This window comes from Procambarus clarkii, chromosome 42 (assembly GCF_040958095.1).
Source record: "Procambarus clarkii isolate CNS0578487 chromosome 42, FALCON_Pclarkii_2.0, whole genome shotgun sequence".
Classification (NCBI taxonomy): Eukaryota; Metazoa; Arthropoda; class Malacostraca; order Decapoda; family Cambaridae; genus Procambarus; species Procambarus clarkii.
The window spans coordinates 1,651,075-1,674,410 of record NC_091191.1 but is presented as its reverse complement, the minus strand read 5'-3'; the positions used below and the strand labels follow the sequence as shown (position 1 = coordinate 1,674,410).

Below are 23,336 nucleotides of genomic sequence, written 5' to 3'. Positions count from 1 at the left end.
AGGACGCAGTTATTGCTGTTGAAGAATGATGTGAGATGGCACATGACGATCGATAGATGATGCATTGAGGTGCGTATAGAAATCCCATAAAAATAAAAGGCTGATATAATCCAGAAAGAACAATTCAAGAATCATTTTCTTTAGTCCAAGGAAGGGACAGACCACAAGTAGTGCTGCAATGTTAACTGTTCAAAAGAAAATGATAATCAATAACAAATATTATTTTTTTATTTATGCCATCATAAAAGAGTGTTTTCATATTAGATTACCATGGCTGTTTAACCTGTATGTCATCACTGGAAGTGAACTCATTTGTAGGCATTTTGTATATTTTCTGTGTCAGAAAACAAATTAATATTTTTTGCCCATAATTATTTTGCAGCATTAGTACATAACTGACGACAAGATGATGTACAAGCAATAAAATGTACAAAATAAATGCTCACTGTCTTAGAGAAACCCCATCAATTTTAACAGCATTGTACTTGTCAAATTACTGTAAAACAGAACAGACTAGTTCTCCTGCCACAACAAATTACCATCAACTGAAGGACCTGGGAAAAACTGCAACCACTAAAGTTATTAAATCAAAGCAAATTCTGACCACTCATTGTTTTAAACCTTGCACATTTCACAGACTTATTTTCTTTGATTAAAAATAAATATTCAATACCAAAACACAGCCTCTAGAGTTTCATTAAATATTCAGAAAGCTAAGTGGGATGTCCACTGCCAGTGTCTCTTGCCATGCTATTTTTTTTCAGAATTTACATATGTACACGATGAGAAAATAAAGCCGTATTTTTCATCCTTTATTTTCTAATTATGCCACACAAGTGTGATTGTGAAGAGGTGTTGCTTCCAATGATTGCCTTGTGATTTCTCCAGACTGCACACCATCTTAACAGTTATCTCACTCACTTCTTGAGCATGTGTGATGATACTTGAGCCAGGGAAGGAAACTCTACAGTAGTTTGATCATGTGTCTCCATGTGCTGACCAAAGTCCTCCTGGCAAAGCACCTGGTGGCACACCACACACACGGCAAACAGAGTCGTGCATCCCCTCCCTCCATCAAGTTTTCTGTAAGCTGCTAGCACTTCCTGTACACACACACACACAAACATCCGCATGAAAAATATATGTAAAAAGTATTCTGTAGGGAAAAACAATTATAAAATGGTTAAGTAACTTGTGGTATTTGTAATAGATAAACTGGTAAAAGGAGCACTGGTAGGGGGTGTCAAGGGTATATGGGAGGGGCATAGAAAAGAATTGCAAAGGAAAATGTAAATTTACCCCAATAATGTACAGTACTATAAAACCTCAATTAACTCCTTAAAACACCAATCAACCTATGTCAGAAATTTCTGACAGCATTTACTGTTTATATCTACTGTAGATGTGTTTGACATCTACAGTACCAGAAAACTAGACATATTGCCATGTCACTGAATTATATACACCCAAATATTAATGAAACATCTTCAACACCACTAGGGTTTTATATTTATAATAAAAGTATTCTCTAAGATTGGATACAATTAACTAACAAATAAAATGAAAGCCTCCAGCCTCCATGATTGCTGATTTGTCGATAAGACAAATAGAATCGTTCACGCGACGCATCCCTGGAGCGGGGAGGAAGGAGGAAGTTATCATTAACAATTACTCGAAAGAGATCATATGCCTGCCCCATGCTAGTCATACTGTGGTGCTACGCCAGGGACGTTAATTGTCACCACAACTACGCTACACACTGGGATGAGCAGCATCCGGTTAACTAGATACAAGTATTGCATTTTTGGCCAATATGTTCTATTTATTGTTAATTGGTTAACTGCAGAAATAGCCACCCAGAATGGGTAAGCGTCTACCAAGAAATTAACCTTCCCCATGATATATCTGGGTACAAAATTTGGGAAGGGGCACCCTCCACGGGGACAAGGAGGGAACAATATGAGGAGAAACATTAGTAAGACGAACCGAAAGAGAATCTTGTAAGCGAGACAAACGGACAGAAAGAGGAAGGTGGTGAAGAGGAACAGGAACTACAGGAGGGGTAAATGTCAAAGCACGATAGAGGCGAGAGTGAGGATGCTGTAAGGAACGCGCAAGATAGCGAAGACTGTAGCGATCACGGCGATCCTGGAGAGACAGAAGCCAGTGTCAGCGTACAAGCTGAGGGTAGGAGTTGAACGAAAAGCACCAGAGCCGAGGCGCAACCCAGTATGGTGCAAAGGATCAAGACGGCGAAGAGTAGAAGAAGCAGAAGAGTATGCAGGGCAACCATAATCGAGCTTAGACAGGACGGGAGAGGAATGCAAATAGAGGAGCGTGCGCCTATCCGCTCCCCAAGAAGTATGGGACAAAACCTTGAGTAGGTGAAGGGCCTTAGAGCATTCAACACGGAGGTAAGAGACATGTGGCGACCAAGACAAACGAGTGTAAAAGAATAACCCCAAAAGCTTCGTGGAATCTTTGTACTCAAGGGGATGACCATAAAGTGACAAACAGGGACGAAGAACGACCCGTTTCAGAGTAAATGTCATGTCAGAAGTCTTAGTAGTAGAGAACGTGAAGCCATGACTGCTGGCCCAAGATGACACGGCATCAATTGCAAGTTGAAGCCGCCGTTGAAGGAGAGGCGAATCATCACCTCGACAGCAAAGAGTAAGATCATCAACATAAAGAGCGGAGAAGATGGCGAAGGAAGGGAGGAAAGGAGACCATTGAGGGCAACCAGAAAAAGAGTAGTACTTAGAACACTACCTTGGGGCACACCTTCATACTGCCGAAAAGAGGCAGAGAGAGTGGCACCAAGCCTGACTCGAAAGGTACGACGAGAGAGAAAGCTTTGAAGGAAGAGAGGGAGATTACCACGAAGGCCAAAAGAACGAAGTTGGGACAGAATATGGTATCTCCAAGTCGTGTCATAAGCCTTTTCCAGGTCAAAAAGGACAGCAACAACGGAGGTCTTCGCAGCAAAAGCAGTACGAATATAGACCTCCAAGTTCACCAGGACATCAGTCGTGCTGCTGCACTTGCAAAAACCAAATTGAGAAGGAGAGAGGTGGTGATGGTGTTCCAAGAACCACATCAGACGGACATTTACCATACGCTCAAACAGCTTGCAAACAACTCGTGAGAGCAATAGGGCGGAAGTCCTTAGGGGACGTACCGAGAGACCCTGGTTTCCGAATAGGGAGTACAACGGCATCGAGCCAGTCCTCAGGGACGGACGACAACTCCCAGACCTGGTTATACAGATTCAGTAAATACTCTAACGTGCACAGAGGGAGATGGCGAAGCATCTCATAATGAACGTCATCCGAGCCTGCTGCCGTAGATCCGCAGAGGGCCAGGGCAGACTGAAGTTCAGAAAGAGAGAAAGGATCGTTATAGGGAAGTCAGAGATGAGTGCGGAAATCTAAAGGATAAGATTCAAGAACAGGCTTACGAAGAAGGAAGGATTGAGGAAGATGAGAATCAGAGCTAACAGAAGAAAAGTGGGAACCCAGTTCGGCCGCGACCTTCACTGGATCCGCCACAAGAGTCCCACGGAGGTGGAGAACCGGCGAGACATCTGGAACGAACTTGCCTGCAATCTTGGGGATCTTCTTCCAGATTTGGGGTAGAGGAGTATCGGATATAATGGTGGAAACATAAGATTTCCAACTCTCACGTTTAGCAGTACGGATGGTCCTACGGGCCACCGCACTTGCCTTCCGAAACAGAATAAAAGAATCAGCCGTCTGCCGGCGGCGGTGTTTTTTCCAGGCTGCACACTTACAGCGGACAGCCCGAGCACAGTCCGCATTCCACCAGGGATCACACTTCCGTGTGCCCCAGGAGGAAGAGCGAGGGATAGAGCGGAGGGCAGCGTTGAAGACAGTGTCATAAAAAAGGAGGAGGGCGTGAGGAAGAGGCAGAGAGGAGAGGTCAGAGAGAGTAGCACTGAGGGTGAATAGGCACCAGTCAGCCTTGGCAAACTGCCACCTAGGGAAGGAAAGGGGAGGGTGGAAAGAGAAAAAGGAAACGAGGATGGGGAAATGATCACTGTTATGGAGGTCATCAAGAACCTGCTAAGTGAAATCTAAGTAAAGGGACGACGAGCAGAGAGAAAGATCAAGACAGGAAAGGGTGCGAGTGCGAGAGTCCACATGAGTGGGCTCACCAGAATTCAGAAGAGATAGAGAAGAAGCGAGGACGAACGGTTCGAGAAGACGGCCTCGGGTGTTTGTCAGAACATCACCCCAGAGGGAATGTCGACAGTTGAAATTACCCAAAAGGAGCACCGGCTCTGGCAAGGAGTCTAGGAGGTGTTTAAGATCAGGAAGGGAAAGAGGGACATTTGGAGGAAGATAAATGGAACAGACTGTATACCATTTACCTACAAAAACACGGGCAGCAGAACAATGGATAGGGGACGGAAGAAGTAGGGGGACAAAGGGAATATCAGAACGAATTAAGAGAGCAGTAGAGTTATGGGCCCCAGCTCTTGCTGGGGGGGGGGGGAGAAAGAAAGGAATAACCACGAAAGTAACCAGGACGAGCACCAAGCATTGGTTCCTGGAGACAAACAAAGTGGTGTAAACTGTGTAATTAGAAGTTGGAGTTCATGGAAGTTGGCATAAAATCCACGAATATTCCACTGAAGAATGGACATTATCAAAGAGAAGGGACAGTAACAGAGAACAAGAAAGAAATAAAGGTAAAGAGAGACACAGTTTATTAAAGAATCTCAGGATCAGGGTCAGGGTCTGGATCAGGAGCACGGCCGGCAAAATCAGGGTTAGGGGGCATGGGTAAACTTAGTAAGGAGAGAGGGAAGGGAGCGAGAGAACAGACCAGAGGCGGACTGACGGGGTCCGGAGGAGGAGGAGACAACTGAGAGGGGGCAGGCAAGGACAGTTGGAGGGGGAAGGGGGGGGCAGAAATCAGGGAGTGCACCTCAGCAAGGGCAGCAACAGAGAGGGAATCGGGGGCAGAAGAAACCTCCATATCAGACAGGGGGTTCGACTACTAAAATGGGAGGGGATGTAGTGACAGAGTCAGAGGGGGGGGGGGGGGGGGGTGAGGAAGAAAGCGAAACCTCCTTACCAGCCGGAGAGGAAGGAGAGGAGCCAGGCTTACGTTTCCGACTCGAAGAGACAGGCGTTCCAGTAACAACGTACTGGGCGACAGACTCAATGGTCTCAACAGAAGAGGAACGAGAGTGAACAACACGAAGATTGCTGGGAGGATGATGGATATCAGCCTGGACAGACAGGTGGCGTGGAGGGTCAAGAGACTGGGGGGAGGGTCAGGAAGAAAGAGTGGGGGGAGATGGGGAAGAAGACAAAGGAGATATGGCGGACTGGGTAGGAAGGGGGAATATCCCAGATGGAGAACCGGGAGGGAGACTATCCGGGACAGGAGGCAAAGGAATAGGGGAGGAGGTGGTGGGTGTGGTCGGGTTTAAGGCCTGGAAACAGTTGCGAGACTGAGGAAGACGGGAAGGACGAGGAGAGGTAGAAGGCAACACGCGAGCGTAGGAGACGCCCACGAAAGGGGTGAGACGACGAACTTGGCATCTCGCTTCAGGAAAAGACAGACGATCACGGTGCTTCAAGTTGAGGACGGCTTCCTCAAGTTTGTAGTGTATACACGAGCGTGAGAAGGTAGGGTGGGCTTCACAGTAATTGAGGCAGCGAGCCTGGGGAGAAGTGCACTCGGACTTAGAATGACTATCGTCCCCACACAAGGGGCACAGATACACAGTACTGGTGCATTTGAGGACACCGTGCCCGAACTGCCAACACTTATTGCATAGTCTAGGAGAGGGAATGTACTCCTGAATGGAGCATCTGGCACCAGCAAGAATAATAGAGGGCGGAAGGGCCCTACTATCAAAGGTGATTTTTACAACTCGAAGGGGCTGACGGCGATGACCACGAGGGGGTCGAGTAAACGTGTCCACCTGGAGGACAGAATGGCCTTGGGCTTCGAGGATATGTTTAATATCCTCATGGCAATCTTTGAGGTCCCAAACACCAGTTGCAACATGGTGTGGGAGGAGAACAGTGCCAACACTGGCATTTAACTGAGCATTCTTGGAGACCCAAACAGGGGTCTCTCCAATGCAGGACAAAGCAGCTAAGCGAGTAGCTGCATCCTGAGAAGGAGCAGCGACGACACGCGTACCGTAACTGGTGGAGTTAAAAGTAAGAGGCATCTACTGAATCAACAAGGTGTTTATGGAGGGAGAAATCGTCAGGAGGCGTAGAATCCAGATGGTGGAGATCAAAGTATTTAGCCCACGTAGCGGGACCAAACAAGGCGTTGTAAGTACTATTACGGGAAGGGATCGTGCGAGTACGGCCGTGGCGGGAACAGTGTTGAGAACCCCCGGAGTTCATGGGGGCAAAAGGCGCAGTAGTCACATTGAGAGACGAAGCCGTGCCAGGGGACGAGGTGGTCACCACTGGGGGTTCGGACCTCGACCCTACCGCAGAGGAGGGAGGGGAGCTGAGGGGAGTAGTCTGGTCATTTGGGCCCAATGCAGCAGGGGCTACAGAGCCTGGTCTTCCAACACAGTCTGACTTGGGGGCTTGGTCACCCACCCCACGAGCCCGAGAAAGTACAAGGGAAACATTATCAGCCATGAAAACGAGGGAAAACTTTCATTCACGAATGTGCCCCCACACCCACCATGGAGCCACAATTAGAGGCAGGACACCCAACAACAAGCTATCGCTGATCTTGCCGGGGCCCCCCCCAGGGGTGCGTCGTGAGTATACGCCCCACAAACGCCACCTTAACCCTTAACATGCTCGGGGTCTAATATCCTGCCATCCCCACAGGCGCATGTCATTTTGAAAAAAAAAAAAAAATTATTTTTTCTTTCTAACCTGTTAATTTGTGTTCACTGATCACGGGAAAAATAATAAAAAAATCGTAAGTGGCATATATTGCCCGCTATAGGGCGGGGAAGTCTGACAAATTATAGGCACTGACTCAGCGTGCGTCCCAGGCGGTCTGTTGCTCGCAAGCTGTCAGGCCAGAGTTGCCACAAAGAGGTAATTACCGAATTATTTCAATGTCTCCGATTGATTTTTCATACTTTTTTTGCTGTAATATTATTCAATAGTGTGTAGTTTGATATATTTATATAATAAAATGAGTGAATCATTGCTGTACTCAAAAATATGGTGTGCATATTGTTGATTCAATTACGTTCATCAATCAGTGAACAAATACTTTGTCGGTTATTACACTATAAGCACAGATTATATATAAGTATTTGCATGTTTTGTTCACTATAACGAACCACTAAGTAGCTATTATGAGTCAAAAAGTAATGAGGAGTGACCGCCGTGTACCAGCCAGCCACTCCCGCCCTACCTCCAGTCATCTGACTCGCCCTCATTCTCCTCCCACAATAATGTTTTCGCTATATATCTTATATACAGACGTTATATATAAGTATCTACATGTTTTGTTCACCATAACTGTACATCTAAGCTTGTATGGTGAGTAAAGGCAAAGAGATGTGGCTACTCACAGTCAGCTGATCGGCGGCCGCCCTCAAGGCCAGACGCACTAATATTTCTCCTCCAACAATACTGTGTGGTGTTATTACGCTATATACACACATTATATATAAATATCTACCTGTTTTATTCATCATACTTGTACAAATAAACTGGTATGGTGCCCAAAGACCATCGTGGTAACCAGTAAACAACACAGTTGTCTGCACGGTGGCGGCGTCTGCAGACGCCACCGCTCTCACCAAAATGGCGGCTCCAAACCTTCTCTTGCTGTTTATACCCTCTATACACACGTTATATACAGTACAAGTATCTACATTTGTGTTCACCATAGCGAACCACTAAGCTGGTATGCTGAGTGCAGTCAATAAAAGGTGGCCACACACAGTCAAAAGACATCGCCACCACCCTCCCTCCTACAGCATTACACCTCCTTCCATGGCGCACAGCGCTAAATATCACCACAATCCTGCTATTATCAGAACCCTGGTCAGTTTTATCACAGTCAGGGGTCTTCTGTAATAATATCATCGCTACATAATAGCATGAACAAGTATAATTTGGCATTTTTAGGCGATGCTGTGGTCACAAGCTGAACAGCAGTGCTGTTAGCTCATGCTGCGTGCGTCAGGCTTGGTTGCTCACTCAATACTGAGGCCAATAACACCCGGGAGTTTGGCCCACGATTTTTTTTAAAAATGGCGTCTGTTTACAAGAGCCCTGATGAAGGTGTGGTGAACCCCGTGTATCCGCGGGCTGTTTAAATCTTGCGTAGTACTCCAACACATCGTATGATGTGATGCGCAGTTTACTGGTACAACGTCCAGCACGTCATATGACGTGATGCGCACTTTAAGGGTTAAGAACCGTGAGTCCGTCCGAGAGCGGGTTCAGTGACGAAAGGAGGATTGACAATAAAAGGGTCCCCTCGCTCGAGACGTTGGGTACTACAGTTCTACAGGTGCAAGAATATGCCTCCTCAAACACCCAGGCGTCAAAACAAAAGAAAGTTGAAAGAATAATCAAAACAGGCAAAAGGTCGGCAGGAAATGACAATTTGATAGAAGAGGGGGGGGGGGTGAAAAATGAAACACGAGGAAAAGGAAAAGGGGTGTGGCAAAATTGGTAAAGGCAGCAGCAGGAGCATAAGGCTGCAAAAGGACAGAGGACTGACCCATGGAACATGACACTCCAGCAGCTGCCCACCAAGCCCCCTCACGGCGACAACGAGCCAGACAGTGAGGGGGAATGAAAGGGTAAATTAATCTGCAAACTATCAAGCAAACTAGCAATCACCTGACTGTCATTAGGTGACAGTCAGGTCACATTCAAGAGTTTGGATAGCTGGCTAACCTAAAGGCCCAGCACACCTAAGCATGCTCAGGATGCTGGGATCAAGAAAGGTAGGTTCCCCTTTGGTTGCTCCATGAGCCAAAAGAAACCCCAATGATCTTAATTAGTAATGTATGTAATTTACTGAAAACCGAGTATTAATCTATCTGCAGGTAGCAAAGAGGAAAGATCTTGACAATCACCGAGTAGAGAAAAGTTCACAAATTTACACAGAAAAACATACCTGTTGTTTCTTAATATCCGGCAAAAGGACTAGTAGTTCTGGAAGTATCTTGTGGAAGATCGCCTTACCCATAACTTCCCGACACTGCTCATAATATGCATGGCCAGATAATTCTCCACTCCTTAGCTGACCAGCCAAAAGCTTGAACTGAGAAAACTTGTAATCATCTCCTTGGCACTTGTCATGAATCGTTTTTATTAATGTTTTGTTTCGGAGCTCAAACTCTGGAGGTAGGTGGAAGGAATGGGTTGCAGTTGGTTGCGCTGTCAATGTAGATGGGACAGCAGACTCTGAAGTTGGAGAAATAGCAAACTTTTGCCCAGAGCTACTGGTGAAGGTCATATCAGTGGCATTAAAACCTGGTGGAACCTTTGGTTTACTAACAAACCCTGGGGGAGCAGATTTCTTGGCTGGAGAGGACCATGTAGAGGTTGCCAGTAGTGAGGGAGGAGAAGATAACCCAAGTGTGGGGAAGGCCTCATCACTATCCATTTTTGGTGGGGGAGACTTCAAAGTTCCAATTTTTAGCTCAGACTTTTTTCTTTCACTAACCATATCATTTGTAATCATCTGAAGATTTGAGTTTAATACAGGAGCTACAGACTGATAGTCCCCTAATTTCCCCATGGACAAATCAGTCTTTAAGCCATTTTCATCATCACTATCATCAAATATATTATGCAAACCAAGTGGTTTCTTTTTTGTACTCGATTTTGCCTTTGCTACACAGTTTGATACATTTCCTTGAACTATGCTTCCACTACTAGTGATAATGTCTGGTGAACTTGTCTTATTAATTATTTTTTTCTTTTTCTTACCTTTTGACCCAGCATTTTCATTAGCCTCGGTAGGTTTAGGTACATGCTCTACAGTGTGAGTCCATGCATTACTAACAGGGATGGTAACGCTAGAGCGACCATGGTAATTACGCATGTGTGATTGACTTTCAACATTTGGGGCCAACGTTGGAAAATCCTTTGCGTTAAACTTCTTTCCAGGTTTTGAAGGTGCTACAGATGGAGCACCCATGGATGGTCCCAATGAAGGAAAATCATTCATTACAGTTTTTGACACCTTTGTTGGTATACTGGTTGGAGGTGGTGTCACTGTTCTCCCCCAACCAGCTGACCCCAACCCAGCATTGGTTGTTTTAGATGCAACTGCAAGTGCAGGAAAATCTTCTTCCGGAGTAAATGGAGCAAACGATTTAGGCTTTCCATTGGCCATGCTTTGTAGAGTTATATTGCTACTATGTGAAATAACTCCAATCTGTGGTCCTGTCGGTCTACTGCTTTCTCCATCAGTAGGCAGTGCTTTACCACCATTGGTTGCAGCAGGTACTGTGCGGTTATACTGTATTGAAACATTACTGCTCCTGGAACTGGCACCTTGAGCATCTCTAGGAGCTTTCTTGGTGTTAACTTTAAGGTGTACAGAAGTTGTGGGTGATGTTGGGGACTGAGTTGTTGCTTGGGCTGTACTTACTGTGACACTTGTTGAGCCAAGACTTGGAAATTCGTCTTCTAATAGATTTGTTCCTCCTCTGGCCCTAATAGTAAGTCTGTTGTGTTTGGCTACATGTGTAGCCATAGAATTATTTCCAGTACCTCCTCCAGCCTCTCCCCCAGAGCCTGGACCACTACTGTTTAAGGATGGAAAATCTTGCACACAGTTTATGTCAATGGAATGTTGCGTGACTGGAGGTCTACTGTCCACCTCATCCACTGATCTCTGGTCTTCGTAGTCTCTGTCTCGATCCCTCCTGAAAATATGAATTTGTAATTTTTACTAAATGTGAACATATGTAATATATAGGCCTCATTAAGACAACAAAACAGATATCACATTAAGTCTAAATCAGCTGGATTAATTATTATATTAACATTTCAACTATCAGTATCTGTGCATACCCACAGGTTGCTGTATTTTCTATATAATGCCTTGTTTCCTCTAAGAAATATCTCCTTTACAAGGGGGGTAAAAAAAAAATTATCCATTCTTCTCAGACTGGAGCATAAAATTTTGAAATTGAAAACAAAAATAAGTAATTTGAAATTAAAATTATACTGTAAATTTCCTTAAAAGTATAATAGATTATAAGCACTTTTCTGCATCATGTGAAAAAACAGAGTCGAATGTAATGAAATGCCATTTTCTAGGCGAGCCCAGGTGGCTCCCTGAAGCTATTAAACCGAATCATATTAGTTTGGTGTCAACAGCCTTTGGAGTTCAAGTGCCTACCGGGGACCACGAGCCAGAACCTGGCCCACCTCAGAGAGGCGCAGGGAGCAATGGCCATGTGAGTTCTTTACATTTAGAGTTTGTCATGTCTGCCATCGACTGGGGAATCCTTCAGAAAGGCAGGTGACATGCAAAGCCAGACAAAAGCTTGAGGCCAGAGAGGACTTCCGACACCTAGCACATCAGCCAACAAACTGAGGGTGGTGCGGCCTGCCTTAGCGAGGTCCCCACCTTCCCCGAGACACTAACAAGCAGGTGTGCATTAGTTGGATAACATGTTGCTTGTTCCATTGTTTTTCTATCGGGGGGAAGAGTTCTTTGGCTTTGTTCGACATAGGTTGCAATTTTAACCAGTTAAAGGTTTGTAATGGTTTGCCTACCTTTCTGGAGGTATCCCCGGTCGATGGCAGACATGACAAACTAAATGTAGAGAGCTCATGTTACCATTGCTCCCTGCACCTCTCTGAGGGGGGCCAGGTTCTGGCTCGTTGTCTCTGGTAGGCACTTGACCTCCAAGGACTGATGGCACCAAACTAACATGTCAGTTTGATAGCTTCAGGGACCAGACAGGGTTTCCTTCAGAAAATGGCAATCAATCAACATTTAACCCTTTGACTGCAGTTATCGTCAATTGTTGATTCGTAATGCGGCTATCATCATATGAAAATTTGAAAAATTTTTGCCTGGGTTTTACGTGAATGATGCAAATATGGATATAAAAGCTATCTGTGGATGTAAATAAAGAAAAAGTGATAAAACAATCAATGAAACAGAGAATAAATCAGAAAGTAGCAGCAAAATTGAGCACCAAGCATTGACAGTTGCCAGACGCGGATTTACAGAGCGCCTCCACCCAGTAAAATTATAAATATTCACTTTGTTTCATGTTTTGCTCATATTCTGCATACAAATTAATAATTCTATAATTAATTTTTTTTTTTTTGTACAGAAGCGGGTATGATCATTTCTCCATAACGGCTGTCCGAGATTTAAACAATATGAAAATTTTAATTTTTACGGTACCTTCCACCTCTTCCTCCCCGGCCTCCTCGTCCTCCACGGCCGCCTCTACCACCTCTGTCATCTTGTCGATGACTGTCTTGTTGACGGTGGTTAACAGTAAATTCTATATCTACAGTACGAGCTTGTCGAGCAGCTTGCTTACTCATGTTCTGGCTGTGAGTCTGGGTACAGTGAGCTGAAACACCACATTTTAAGATTTATCAAGTAATTTTCAATGAAAATTTGATATTTAATCTTAACTTTGAGAACCAACCATAAAGATACTTAAATAATTTAGTTATTAACACCCTTTTTTCTAATTTCATGAAGCAGGAAGATATTCACCTGGAGAAGATAGGAAAACTATTAGGAAAATAGGGTTGTAGATTTGACAATATTCAAGTGACCACTAATCTCTTCATACTAATTTTCACATTTAGTAGCATCATAGAGAACTAGTACCACCATACTAGTTACTCACACACATCAGTAACTCAAACTGCTGTACAAGCTAGGTAAATGGTACTCATTGTGAATTACAGCTTATGACAATCATAGAAACATGTACTAAGAACCCCTGATTTGATACAACAAATTGAAGACCGATTTTATTTATACTCAATACAATAGAATAGCTTTGTTTAGTTTTAAGCAGACGAGGCGTCACAATAACGTGGCCTGAAGATACGAGAACCACACACCAGATGATGATGAGATGACATCATTTTGGTCTGTCCTGGACCATTATCAAGTCGACTGTGGCGACTTTTAGCTTCACAACTTTGAAGTCGTTTAAAAACCAAACGGCTTTAATGACTTAGTTTAAATCAAATATGTTTATGATTCAAGAAATAGACACTTAAAATTGTATTACAAGCCAAGTATATAAATCAGTTTGAAAGGTGAAAAGTTGCAATAAGAATATATATATACACCTGTACAGTAGAGAATTTTCACTCAAATGATAACTTTTTTTAGGGCCCTTCCTACCCCTTTATCTGGTGCATCAAATCATTGTTTTTTTTTAATCTGTTGCCACAATTAATGCATTTCGTTTATGTAAATTGAAAATATAATATGTAGTAAATTCCAAAAATCACATGGGGAAAAGAAGTGCTTAAAATTATTTTGGTATGTGTCATTAACAAGAGGAATGTGTACAAAAATAAAACTTAGAAGAGTCAGGGAAGGAATGTTTTTAGTACAATGAATGTCTTGAAAATAAAGAATAAAATATGAAGAAAAAAGAAACTAAGTTTGCATGGCAGGCAAAGACAAATCCTAAAGGTTTTTCAGTTATATCGAACAAAGATTACAGAAGGGAACTTATAAACTTTTTTTTTTTTTTTTTTTTTTTTTTTTACAATGGGCTTTTAAATGGCTATCCCAACTTCCCATTACCTTGTAAATCCAGCTTGGTGCGAAATACAGATGTAAACCGCTCTTCTTGACAATCTCCTTCTTCACACAAGTAGTGGCCATTACGAAAATGCTTTCGTAATGCATTATAGTCACTAAAAATAAAAATATGGAACAAGATGTGTTAATACAGAATGTTAGTCACATTCATTACACATACAGTAATTAAGAATTTACAAATGTACTGCATTGTAAATTTCAAGCACTGTAGTGTAGGGACGAGGTGAACCCACATCCCTACATTCTCAACACACAACTGAGAATCCCGGGTTCAATCCCCAGGTGGGACAAAAATGGTTGGACACATTTCCTTTATCCTGATGTCTCTATTCACCTTGCAGTAAATAGGTACCCAGGAGTTAAGACAACTTTTGTAGGGTTGCCTCCTGGGGAGGGTCAGTAGTTCCACAATGGCTGGGGGGGGGGGGGGGGGGATCTCGATATAAGCCTAAATTTAGCATAAATATACGCAGGCTTCTTATTCCCAATAGTACAAATTATTATTAAGTGGAGCAAGCTGCCTCTCATCCTGTGTTATAGTGCTAGAGAGATTTTAAATTTTTCCAATAAATTTTTATTCAAATACGTGTAAACCTTATTACATCCACTGGTTGGATAACAGTACAGTACAATGAAATATTTATTCTTGATCTTATTTTATCTCGGTTTTGGTTTTCAAAATGAGTCGAATGAATATGAATTATACATTTTAAACAAGAATATGAATTATATATTTTAAACATCTAAGTTAATTAATAAGTACAATGGAAAATTGATAGGGAAGAATTTCTGAGACCTGGAACTTCAAGAAAAAGAGGTCAAATATTTAAACTAACAAAGCTGCCGAAAGAATATAAGAAAATTCACTTTCACAAACGGTGGTAGACGGTTGAAACAAGTTAGGTGAGAAGGTGGTGGAGGCTAAAAATTTAGCCAGTTACTTTCTTTAATTTCTTTAAAAATTACTGTCAGTAATTTCAAAGTGTTATATGACAAAAAGTGTTGGGAAGAAGGGACACTACGAGCGTAGCCCTCATCCTGTAACTACACTTAGGTAATAATTATTACTATGAAGTGAAAGAAGAAATACAATCTCATTAACTCAAGAATCCATATATGAACTGGGAAAAGTTGTATAAAAGTGGTATAATGTGTCGTACCATTTTCAAAATTGCTACCACCACCCACACATTCACTGCTTCTTCCTTCTCTAATCACCCACATTTGTGTTTTTATATTTGATCCTATTTGATCCTAAATAAAAAAATATGTACAGTACTCAATTTTTAATGATGGGAGGAATCAATAACAGTAAATTTACATTACATATGTGCTGGCAAAGGTGGCAGACTGAGGCTAGCTCCCTCCATATTTTCTCTCATGCTCATTCACAACATCTACCCAAAATCTTCTTGGCCTTCCTCTCTTCCGAAGACCCTCCAATTCCCTCAAATACAATATGTATTCACAATCGATCATCATTTATCCATTCATCACTGAACTATCAAAGTTCACTCATTTATATAAATTAATGTAAGTTTTTGAACTTACTCATAGTACTGATGGGAGCCATCAGCATCACAAAAGTGGCAAAAGAAATGATCTCGCCGCAAGTGACGGAACAGGTCATCGTTGTCCATGAATCTTGCATCACAAAATTCACAAAGTGGGTGTCCACGATGGCTTCTGTCGTCAGTATCACCCTTGCGTCTATGCTGAGCTAACTGCGATCGAGTGTATGAACGTCGTTCATGAGTAAATATCTGTAAGATAAGGCCTACACTTTAACACACACAATATGGTGTTCAAAGGGTAACCACTGCTGCATAATTTTATTTTCATGTACATTTCATGTTGACCTTGAAACTCAGTATTATCATAGTCCACCGTTTCCTAAAGAAAAAAAAAAAAAAAAAAAAAAAAAGAGTTGGGCCCATATTAACCATTAAGCTGTAAATTTATGTTTCACAATTGGTTCCAGAGAAGCACCATTTTGAGCTTCATATGATTTAGGTTTTGCTTTTATTAAACAGCATTTATAATAAAAAATAGAAGAGCAAACACAGGTGATGAGTCACAATAACGTGGCTAAAGTATGTTGACCAGACCACACACTAGAAGGTGAAGGGACGACGACGTTTCGGTCCGTCCTGGACCATTCTCAAGTCGATTGAGAATAATTCAGGATGGACCGAAACGTCGTCGACCCTTCACCTTCTAGTGTGTGGTCTGGTCAACAGAAGAGCACACAGTTTCTGTATTTATCATTAAAAATATAAACCAAATTAATGAAAATTGTACTACAGTATTTGAAAAAAAATTGGGATAATTTTCTGAAACATCCAAGTCCCTTTCTTTTTCTCTTTACTCGATAAAAAACCTACAGTACTGTATTTGAATATATATATTTAAATGCTCTCTCCAATTTTTTGCCACACAGTACCAAATGAAATCCTCATGCTTTGGATGTGCAATAATGCAATACTATAATCCACAAAGTTATTAATACAAAAGGCTGTGGTGCACGTGGGAGCCCAACAAACAGCTAAGAACATGACATACCTGTGGACAGGTATGCATTATTTAGGTTAATCCACACGTGTTCAATTGCAATTTATCCCATGATATTAAAAATTTGGGAAAAAAATAAGCATTGAATGTAATGAAACCCCAATGCCTGGGTAAGCCCTGGTGGCTCCCTGAAACTGCTACGCTGATAAAGTGCCATGTTACTAGGTCCCATTAGTCGAGTTCTTATTGGCCTACCAGGAACCATGAACCAGAACCTGGCTCCCTCAGAGAGGTGCAGGGAGCAGTGGCACTATGAAAACCTTTTATATAAAGTTATTCATGTCTGCCACCACCAAGGAAAGGCACCCAGAAAGACATAGAAACAAGACACTACCACTTGGTTGGAAACGAGACTGCAGCCTCAAAACCACCAAAAGAACTCCCCCCAACAATGTAAACAAATGATCAAAAATTTGTAAAACTAGCACGAGCTAGTTCACCCCACCACTTTCCCTTGTTTGGGGAGAGGAGGGAGACAGGTCAGGTCAGCCGGCTGTTCTACCACCAGTTCTATAACGATGGAAACCACCCAGATACCCTAGGGGATGGAGGAAGGAAGGAATGGAGCCACTGGGGCTCACCCAGAAATTGGCATCTTTACATTCAATGCTGGTTTTCTGGGTAGGGCCCCTTGTGGCTCCCTGAAGTTATGTACCCATGGAGAAGGAACAAAGGGCAGTTACCAGGGAGGAGGTAGCACCACACATCATAATGAGGAAGAGACCACTGGCTGCAAAACACAACACAAGGCCACTGAGAACTGGGAATGTTCACCAGATATCTGGCTGCCAAGACCCCATTCGACCATCAAAACCCCCTCGCTCTAATATAGAACCAAGACATATTGGCAAAAATAGCCATCAAGGCGGCACACTTGCATACACCATTGACATGAGGCTAAACCACAGGCTGGCTAGATATACAGTGGCACCTCGACATACGATTGCCCCTACTTACGATAATTTCGAGTTATGATGTAAATTTCATCGAAAAATGAGACAACATCCGATGGTGTCGTCGACTTACGATATTTGTTGGTACATGTTCGGGTCGACCGAGCGCGTGGTTCCCAGTCACGAGGCCGACCTGCCTCAGTTTACTACAGCTGCCCGCTTAGTGACGATCGCGCCTATAAGAAATTCCGCTTTTGTGATTTTTTGCATTTTGAACATTAATTATTATGTATCATGCCATGAGTCCCAGGAAAGTCAGTGGTAAGGCTCAACATATGAAAACCCATGTAAGGATGACCATAGAGCAGAAACAAGAGTACAGAATGTCTCTTCCTCAACAATTAAGAAAATGTGTGCAGCATGGGAATTGCAAACCTTTGCTGAAACGACTCGCCCAATTCAAGCTGCAGTAGGCCGTTGCCTTAACCTATTCAATGACACTGATGCATCATTACAGACAAATGTTAAAATGAAGGGAAAAACAAATGTCTCTTGACAAATTTGTAGTGAGACAAACAAGCACTGAACCACAACCAGGTCCTAGTGGTATTCAGGCAAAACGTAGGAGAGAGAGTACCCCAGAGAAAACATCACTGCCTGATGTGATAATGGAAGGGGACTCCCCTTCCAAACAGGAACAACTCTCTTCCTCCCCCCTCATCACCATCTTCCATACGCCATCAAGAGCCCTCCATGAAGGTAAGAGACACTTTGGTACTGTATTATAGTTAGAAAAAACATCGTATTCAGTATAAAAAGTATTTGTATGTTAATATTTTGGAGGGTGGGGAACGGATTAATTCAACTCCCTTTATTTCTTATGGGAAAAATTGCTTCGGCTTACAATATTTCGACTTACGATCCGTCTCTGGGAACGGATTAGCATCGTAAGTCGAGGCCCCATTGTAATGACAATGGAGATGACCTGAGAAAGACGAGTCCTGAAACAGGGAATCGGAAACCGGATTAACCAACAAAGAATCCACAGAAACAGAACCGGTGGCACGAAGGTAGCAGCATAAAGCCACCACCAGATTAAGCATGTTGTAACATGGGTAGGGTTTCTCACATTATCTTTCCTTCTTCTTTTCCCCCTCTACCCGTATTCTTACTTTTTATTCTCTACCAGGGACTCCAAAACTTTTACTAAAGCCGACTCCACGCCACGTGGTCCTAAGACGATTGACCGACTTAGGATTCTACAACCCGTATGACGTGACCTAGGCTTTGAGCAAAACCCTAGAGTCGCCTCCGCCGCCACCACCAGACCAGTAACACAAGAGCAATGATCGAGGTCTGGATCGATCATGCTAATTAATCAACCTTGGGGCTTGATCCCCACTAGTAACCGATGACCTTGGAAACTTAGAGTGTGGAATTAATTACACGGGAATGATGAATTCCGACTCGATGTTAGAATCGGCGCCCAATCCAACTCTGCCTCGTGTGGACCACGTGACCAGGAAAAGTTCACATATAACACATGGAAATAATAGAAATGCAGAATATTAACTAATTAATTTATTACAAGAAAACTAAAACAAAATCTAAATGTGTGCATTCCCTATCAATCTACCACTCCCTACTTGGCAATGAATTGACTATCCCTATAAAAACTCATACAGCAACTCTACCTTGGGCGACCAGCTCTAGATGTTGGGGGCTGGTCTTGGGAAAGAGGTAAGATGGTTGACCTCTCCCAGTTGATCTGGAGTCCACACTGATCTCCCTCTCTCTGGTCTTCCCCAGACTAGAGCATTGTATTGTTCCGCATCGCTTACCAAGTTACTTAGCCAGGTTTAAGTTATAACAATTAACCTCTGTTGTACTTAATTGATCCAGACTGGTTGAATTATTTTACTGAAGTTAAATTACACAAGCATCTAACGGCAGAGCTGTTCCCGATCACCAAAATGGTTATTTGAACTTTGAGAAATAGTGGACATGTCAACTCTGATGACCTATGACCGCCGGTCACTCGCGCCTTACAACTTAGATCTGATTCGTGACGTCACTGATGGTGACTTAACTCAATAATTAGAATACTCTTGATATTGTACCCAGTAATATTATACAATACAATTTTAATACAAAATGAATAAAGGCTAATTTCTCTAAATTACTGAATACTATAGAATGGTTCATTATACGAAGCTATGAACAAGGCGTCGATTATTTTTACCGCGAATTCCCTGGGGTCAGGTCCCGGGTCACCACGCGGGCCCAGCTTCCCATTCTCTTTTGTCGATAAACCACTCTGGATAATTCTTACAGCCAGCCTAGTTTGTTACAATGTGATGCACCCCCCCAGCCAAACCAACCACAATTCCACAACCAAAGAGCTCCTTCAGAAGCCAGCCGACTCATACTTTTGTGAGAAAGAAAGGAGCTGGGTGGAAACAAAACGCCCACCAAGGCCAAAGGACCAAAACTCAAGGCACTGAAAAAGAGCATGAAGCTCACCCACCCAACAACTGGAGACCAAAGAAATAAAGGAAGTCTACAAAAAACAATCCCAGATTGAAGAGGTGGAAACTGAGTGGTGGAATGGAAAGAAAGAAAGAACCCAGTCAAGGGACCAGGCAGGTTGAGGCAGCGCATGAGCAGGCCGAAAATTAAACTGCGAGCGAGAAAGCTTGCAAAATGTTTCGACTCTTGCAAAAAATAAAAGCCTCTTAGGGGGGCCGAGTTTTGGCTCATTGTCCCCAGTAGGCCAATAAGAATTCTACGACTGATGGCACCTGGGAGTATAGCATTATTAGCATAGTAGCTTCAGGTAGCCACAAGGGATCCTCAAGAAAAAAAAAAGTTTTTGCCCATAAACCACTGTATCTTTCATCTCCAAAATGTGTAAATCAAGGACCACTTTTATTTATAATGCTGTACAGTATCATCTTTTTTCCAGCATTTGCATTTTTAATTTGCCTTTGCATATTTACTTTCATTTTAACATAGTACATGTATCAGGGAGCTGTACATAAAAGTACGATGAAGTATAAGAGAGATTACAAAGAAGTACCGATGCTCAATGTAAACCCGATATCAAATCAATTACAGTACTGTTCAGTACACTAATGTAAGCTACAACTTTTTAAAATTAAATATAAAAAATTAACATTTACCTTGAGGTGCTCCACACAAAGTTCACAGTAGAAACGTTCATGATACTTTCTCATGTGGTCCTTGAGTTGAGCGAAATTTCGGAAAGTGGGATGTTCATCACAGGAAAAGCAGGTGTGTTGCAGCAGAGAATCGTAAGCCTTCATTGCAGTCTCGTTTTCAAAATATATAGCATAGCGTCGTTCAAATAGCATATTTCGAGTCTTGATGTCGGCAAATGCTACCACCGTGTATGTGAAAACAACCTGTTAAGGTAAAGCAAATATTCAATTAATGTCTTCCCTTCACATCTACATAATTATTACATATGACATGCATAACAAAAATACAAATCTTTAAAAATGTATGACCGAAGATTCACAAAGTAAATGACAGATTAAGATTATGACAGGAACTATTGTGAGAAGTACAAGCTGTCTAATAACTGACTAAGTTCAGAAGACTATACAAATAGTTTACTCACACTTTAGCATTTCTCTACATCACTGTCAAAAGGTTTTGCTTTATTCGACCGTGTTTAGAGTAGTGAAAAGGCTTTAGTCAAACCACATGAAGACATTATTAATATTAGAGCTGTCACCAGAAATGGACATACAAATGGATATAGAACGATACAGACAAACTAGGTAGGGAAATTGTAGTTTTATTATTTTAAGGACTAAATTTGTATTTTAAGTCACAGTAGCCTATAAGTGGGAACCTCAACCTAACCAGAGGATTGGATACAAGCCCATGAGGAACTATACTATTTTGGATACAGGTCCATGGGGCACCGTGTTATTTAGATACAGGCCCTTGGAGCACCGTGCTATTTGGATACAGGCCATTGGGGCACCAATCTATTTGGATACAGGCTTGTGGGGTACTGCACTATATGGATACAGGCTCGAGGGGCATTAAGCTATTTGGATACAGACCCATGGGCACCAATATTGTGCTACAGTATTTGAATAGAGGCCCATGAGGAACTGTGTTATTTGGATTCAGGCCCATTGGGCACCGTGCTACAGTATTTAGATACAGGCCCTTGGAGCACTGCGCTATTTGGCTACAGACCCATGGACTGCGCTATTTGGATACATACCCATGGGGCACTGCACTATTTGGATATAGACCCGTGGGGCACTGCACAACAGTATTTGGCTACAGACCTGTGGGGCACTACGCTATTTGGATACAGGCCCGTGGAGCACCGATACTGTGCTATTTGGATACAGGCCCATGAGGCACTGCACTATTTGGATACAGGACCATGGAGTACTGTGTTATTTGGAAACGGGCCCGTGGGGCACTGCATTATTTAGATACGGGCCCGTGGGGCACTGCACTATTTGGATACAACACAAAGTACTGTAATGTCAAATACTCAGTTCAAAAATTATTAAAAGCCATTTTGCTGGTAGTGTGATATCACTGATATAATTACAGTATATCTATTTTAAGTCCTACTGGCATATTACATTTACTAACAACTAGTTTCCTGTCTATTTACAGACATACTTGGGCTACCATGTTAAGTGAAATTCCTGATGACAAAATATACACAACTACATTACGGTGCCCTCGGTACAGTGACCTGCACAGTCATACAACATATCCACCCTCAACACTGCAGTCATAGTATTAGTGAAAACAATTACTTTCACGTGACAGCTGGCTGGTAAACGGGTACAAAACAGGTCAGATAAAAGAGCCTCTCAGCTTCTCTGTCACCAGCACCGTCCCGCCAGCCAGCCAGCCCCAAGGTGCCGGCACCCAGCCTCATCACCACCACTGCAGTATCACCTTAGAGATGTCTTTCCTGCAGATGGGGCACTCGTTCCTGGCGCAGAGAACTCTCATCCTGGTGGAGCACTCGTAGCACACAGGGTGGTCACACTCGCCCACACTGTAGATCTCCACCTTCCTGAAGCACACCACGCACACCTCGTCCTGGTCCTCCATCACCCCGGGGCTCACGTCTCCCTCAGACATGGCGGGTAATACTTCACTGCTGGGGGGTCACGCCACGAGACAGGCACTGCTGCTGCTGCTGCTTTCCTCCCGAGCCTAGGCCACTGTTACTCTGGCATAGACGCCGTGATCACTGTTGGCACTCCGGATGACTGCCACTCGCCCGGATAGATGGCGCTCCCGTCTGCTCGTACACATTCTCATCCTCTTCTGCAACGCTCAAATACGATTTTGTATGATACTCCCGGTCACTTATAGAGGATCCCATCCTCTTCTCTCCCTCCTCCACCAGTCCTCACCTTGATGTACTCACCTTTTATTTATTTATTTATTTATTTATTTATTTATTTACACGATGCAATAACTCTGATTCTTATATTTACATTTAAAACTTAATATTAATACGCTTCAAACTCTTCTTAGTCCAACCTATTCCACTTATTTCTAACTAAACATAGAAAAGTTAATTTTTATATCCATATTTACCTGAATTGCAAGAATTTACCTGAATTTACATGAGGGCCACTAACACTTTAGTGGCCTCGACGATGACAGGAAGCCGGCGGCTTGTCAATGGTCCCCCATGTGTCCTGATAATCTTTCCCCAGCTGTTTTAAAACCCTGCAGAGTTTTGGCATTTACGCCTTCGGTGGGTAAGAGGTTCCACGGGTTTATTTGCCTGAATTTGCCACTAATACTAGTGGCCTCAATGAGGCCAGGAAGCCGGCGGCTTGTCAAAGCACCCCCCCATTTGCCCTGATGATTTTTTCCAGCTGTATTTTAAAACCCAGCAGAGTTTTGGCATTTACGCCTTTGGCGATTAGACGGTTCCACGGGTTTACAACCCAATTCAATTTCTTTCTTTATTATGCACCCCATACCCATCCCGTGGGCGGTGGTGTAAAGGATTACAGAGGCACATAATCGGTTCAGGAACTGAACCCTCTAGTTCGTTTAGCTAAGCAA

The 23,336-nt window shown here is 43.0% G+C and overlaps 1 protein-coding gene across 1 annotated transcript; it reads right to left on the bottom strand.

Moving 5' to 3' along the window:
* Nucleotides 1-212: 212 nt before the first annotated feature.
* LOC123770333 (E3 ubiquitin-protein ligase ZNF598) lies at nucleotides 213-22,499 on the bottom strand. The gene is made up of 7 exons (XM_045762124.2): nucleotides 22,203-22,499; nucleotides 20,420-20,662; nucleotides 15,325-15,536; nucleotides 13,756-13,868; nucleotides 12,376-12,550; nucleotides 9,112-10,873; nucleotides 213-1,103 (listed from the first exon to the last, which is right to left on the bottom strand). Exons 1-7 carry the CDS (start codon nucleotides 22,389-22,391, stop codon nucleotides 918-920), a joined length of 2,880 nt encoding a protein of 959 aa, XP_045618080.1. The 5' UTR covers nucleotides 22,392-22,499; the 3' UTR covers nucleotides 213-917.
* Nucleotides 22,500-23,336: the final 837 nt, after the last annotated feature.

Excerpts from the sequence above, each read along its gene's own strand:
- LOC123770333 (XM_045762124.2), bottom strand. The coding sequence starts at position 22,391 with ATGTCTGAGGGAGACGTGAGCCCCGGGGTGATGGAGGACCAGGACGAG. Across the intron at positions 13,869-15,324 it reads GGCTCCCATCAGTACTATGA|TGACTATAATGCATTACGAA; the intron begins GTAAGTTCAAAA and ends TTTTATTTTTAG. Across the intron at positions 12,551-13,755 it reads CACCAAGCTGGATTTACAAG|CTCACTGTACCCAGACTCAC; the intron begins GTAATGGGAAGT and ends GTGGTGTTTCAG.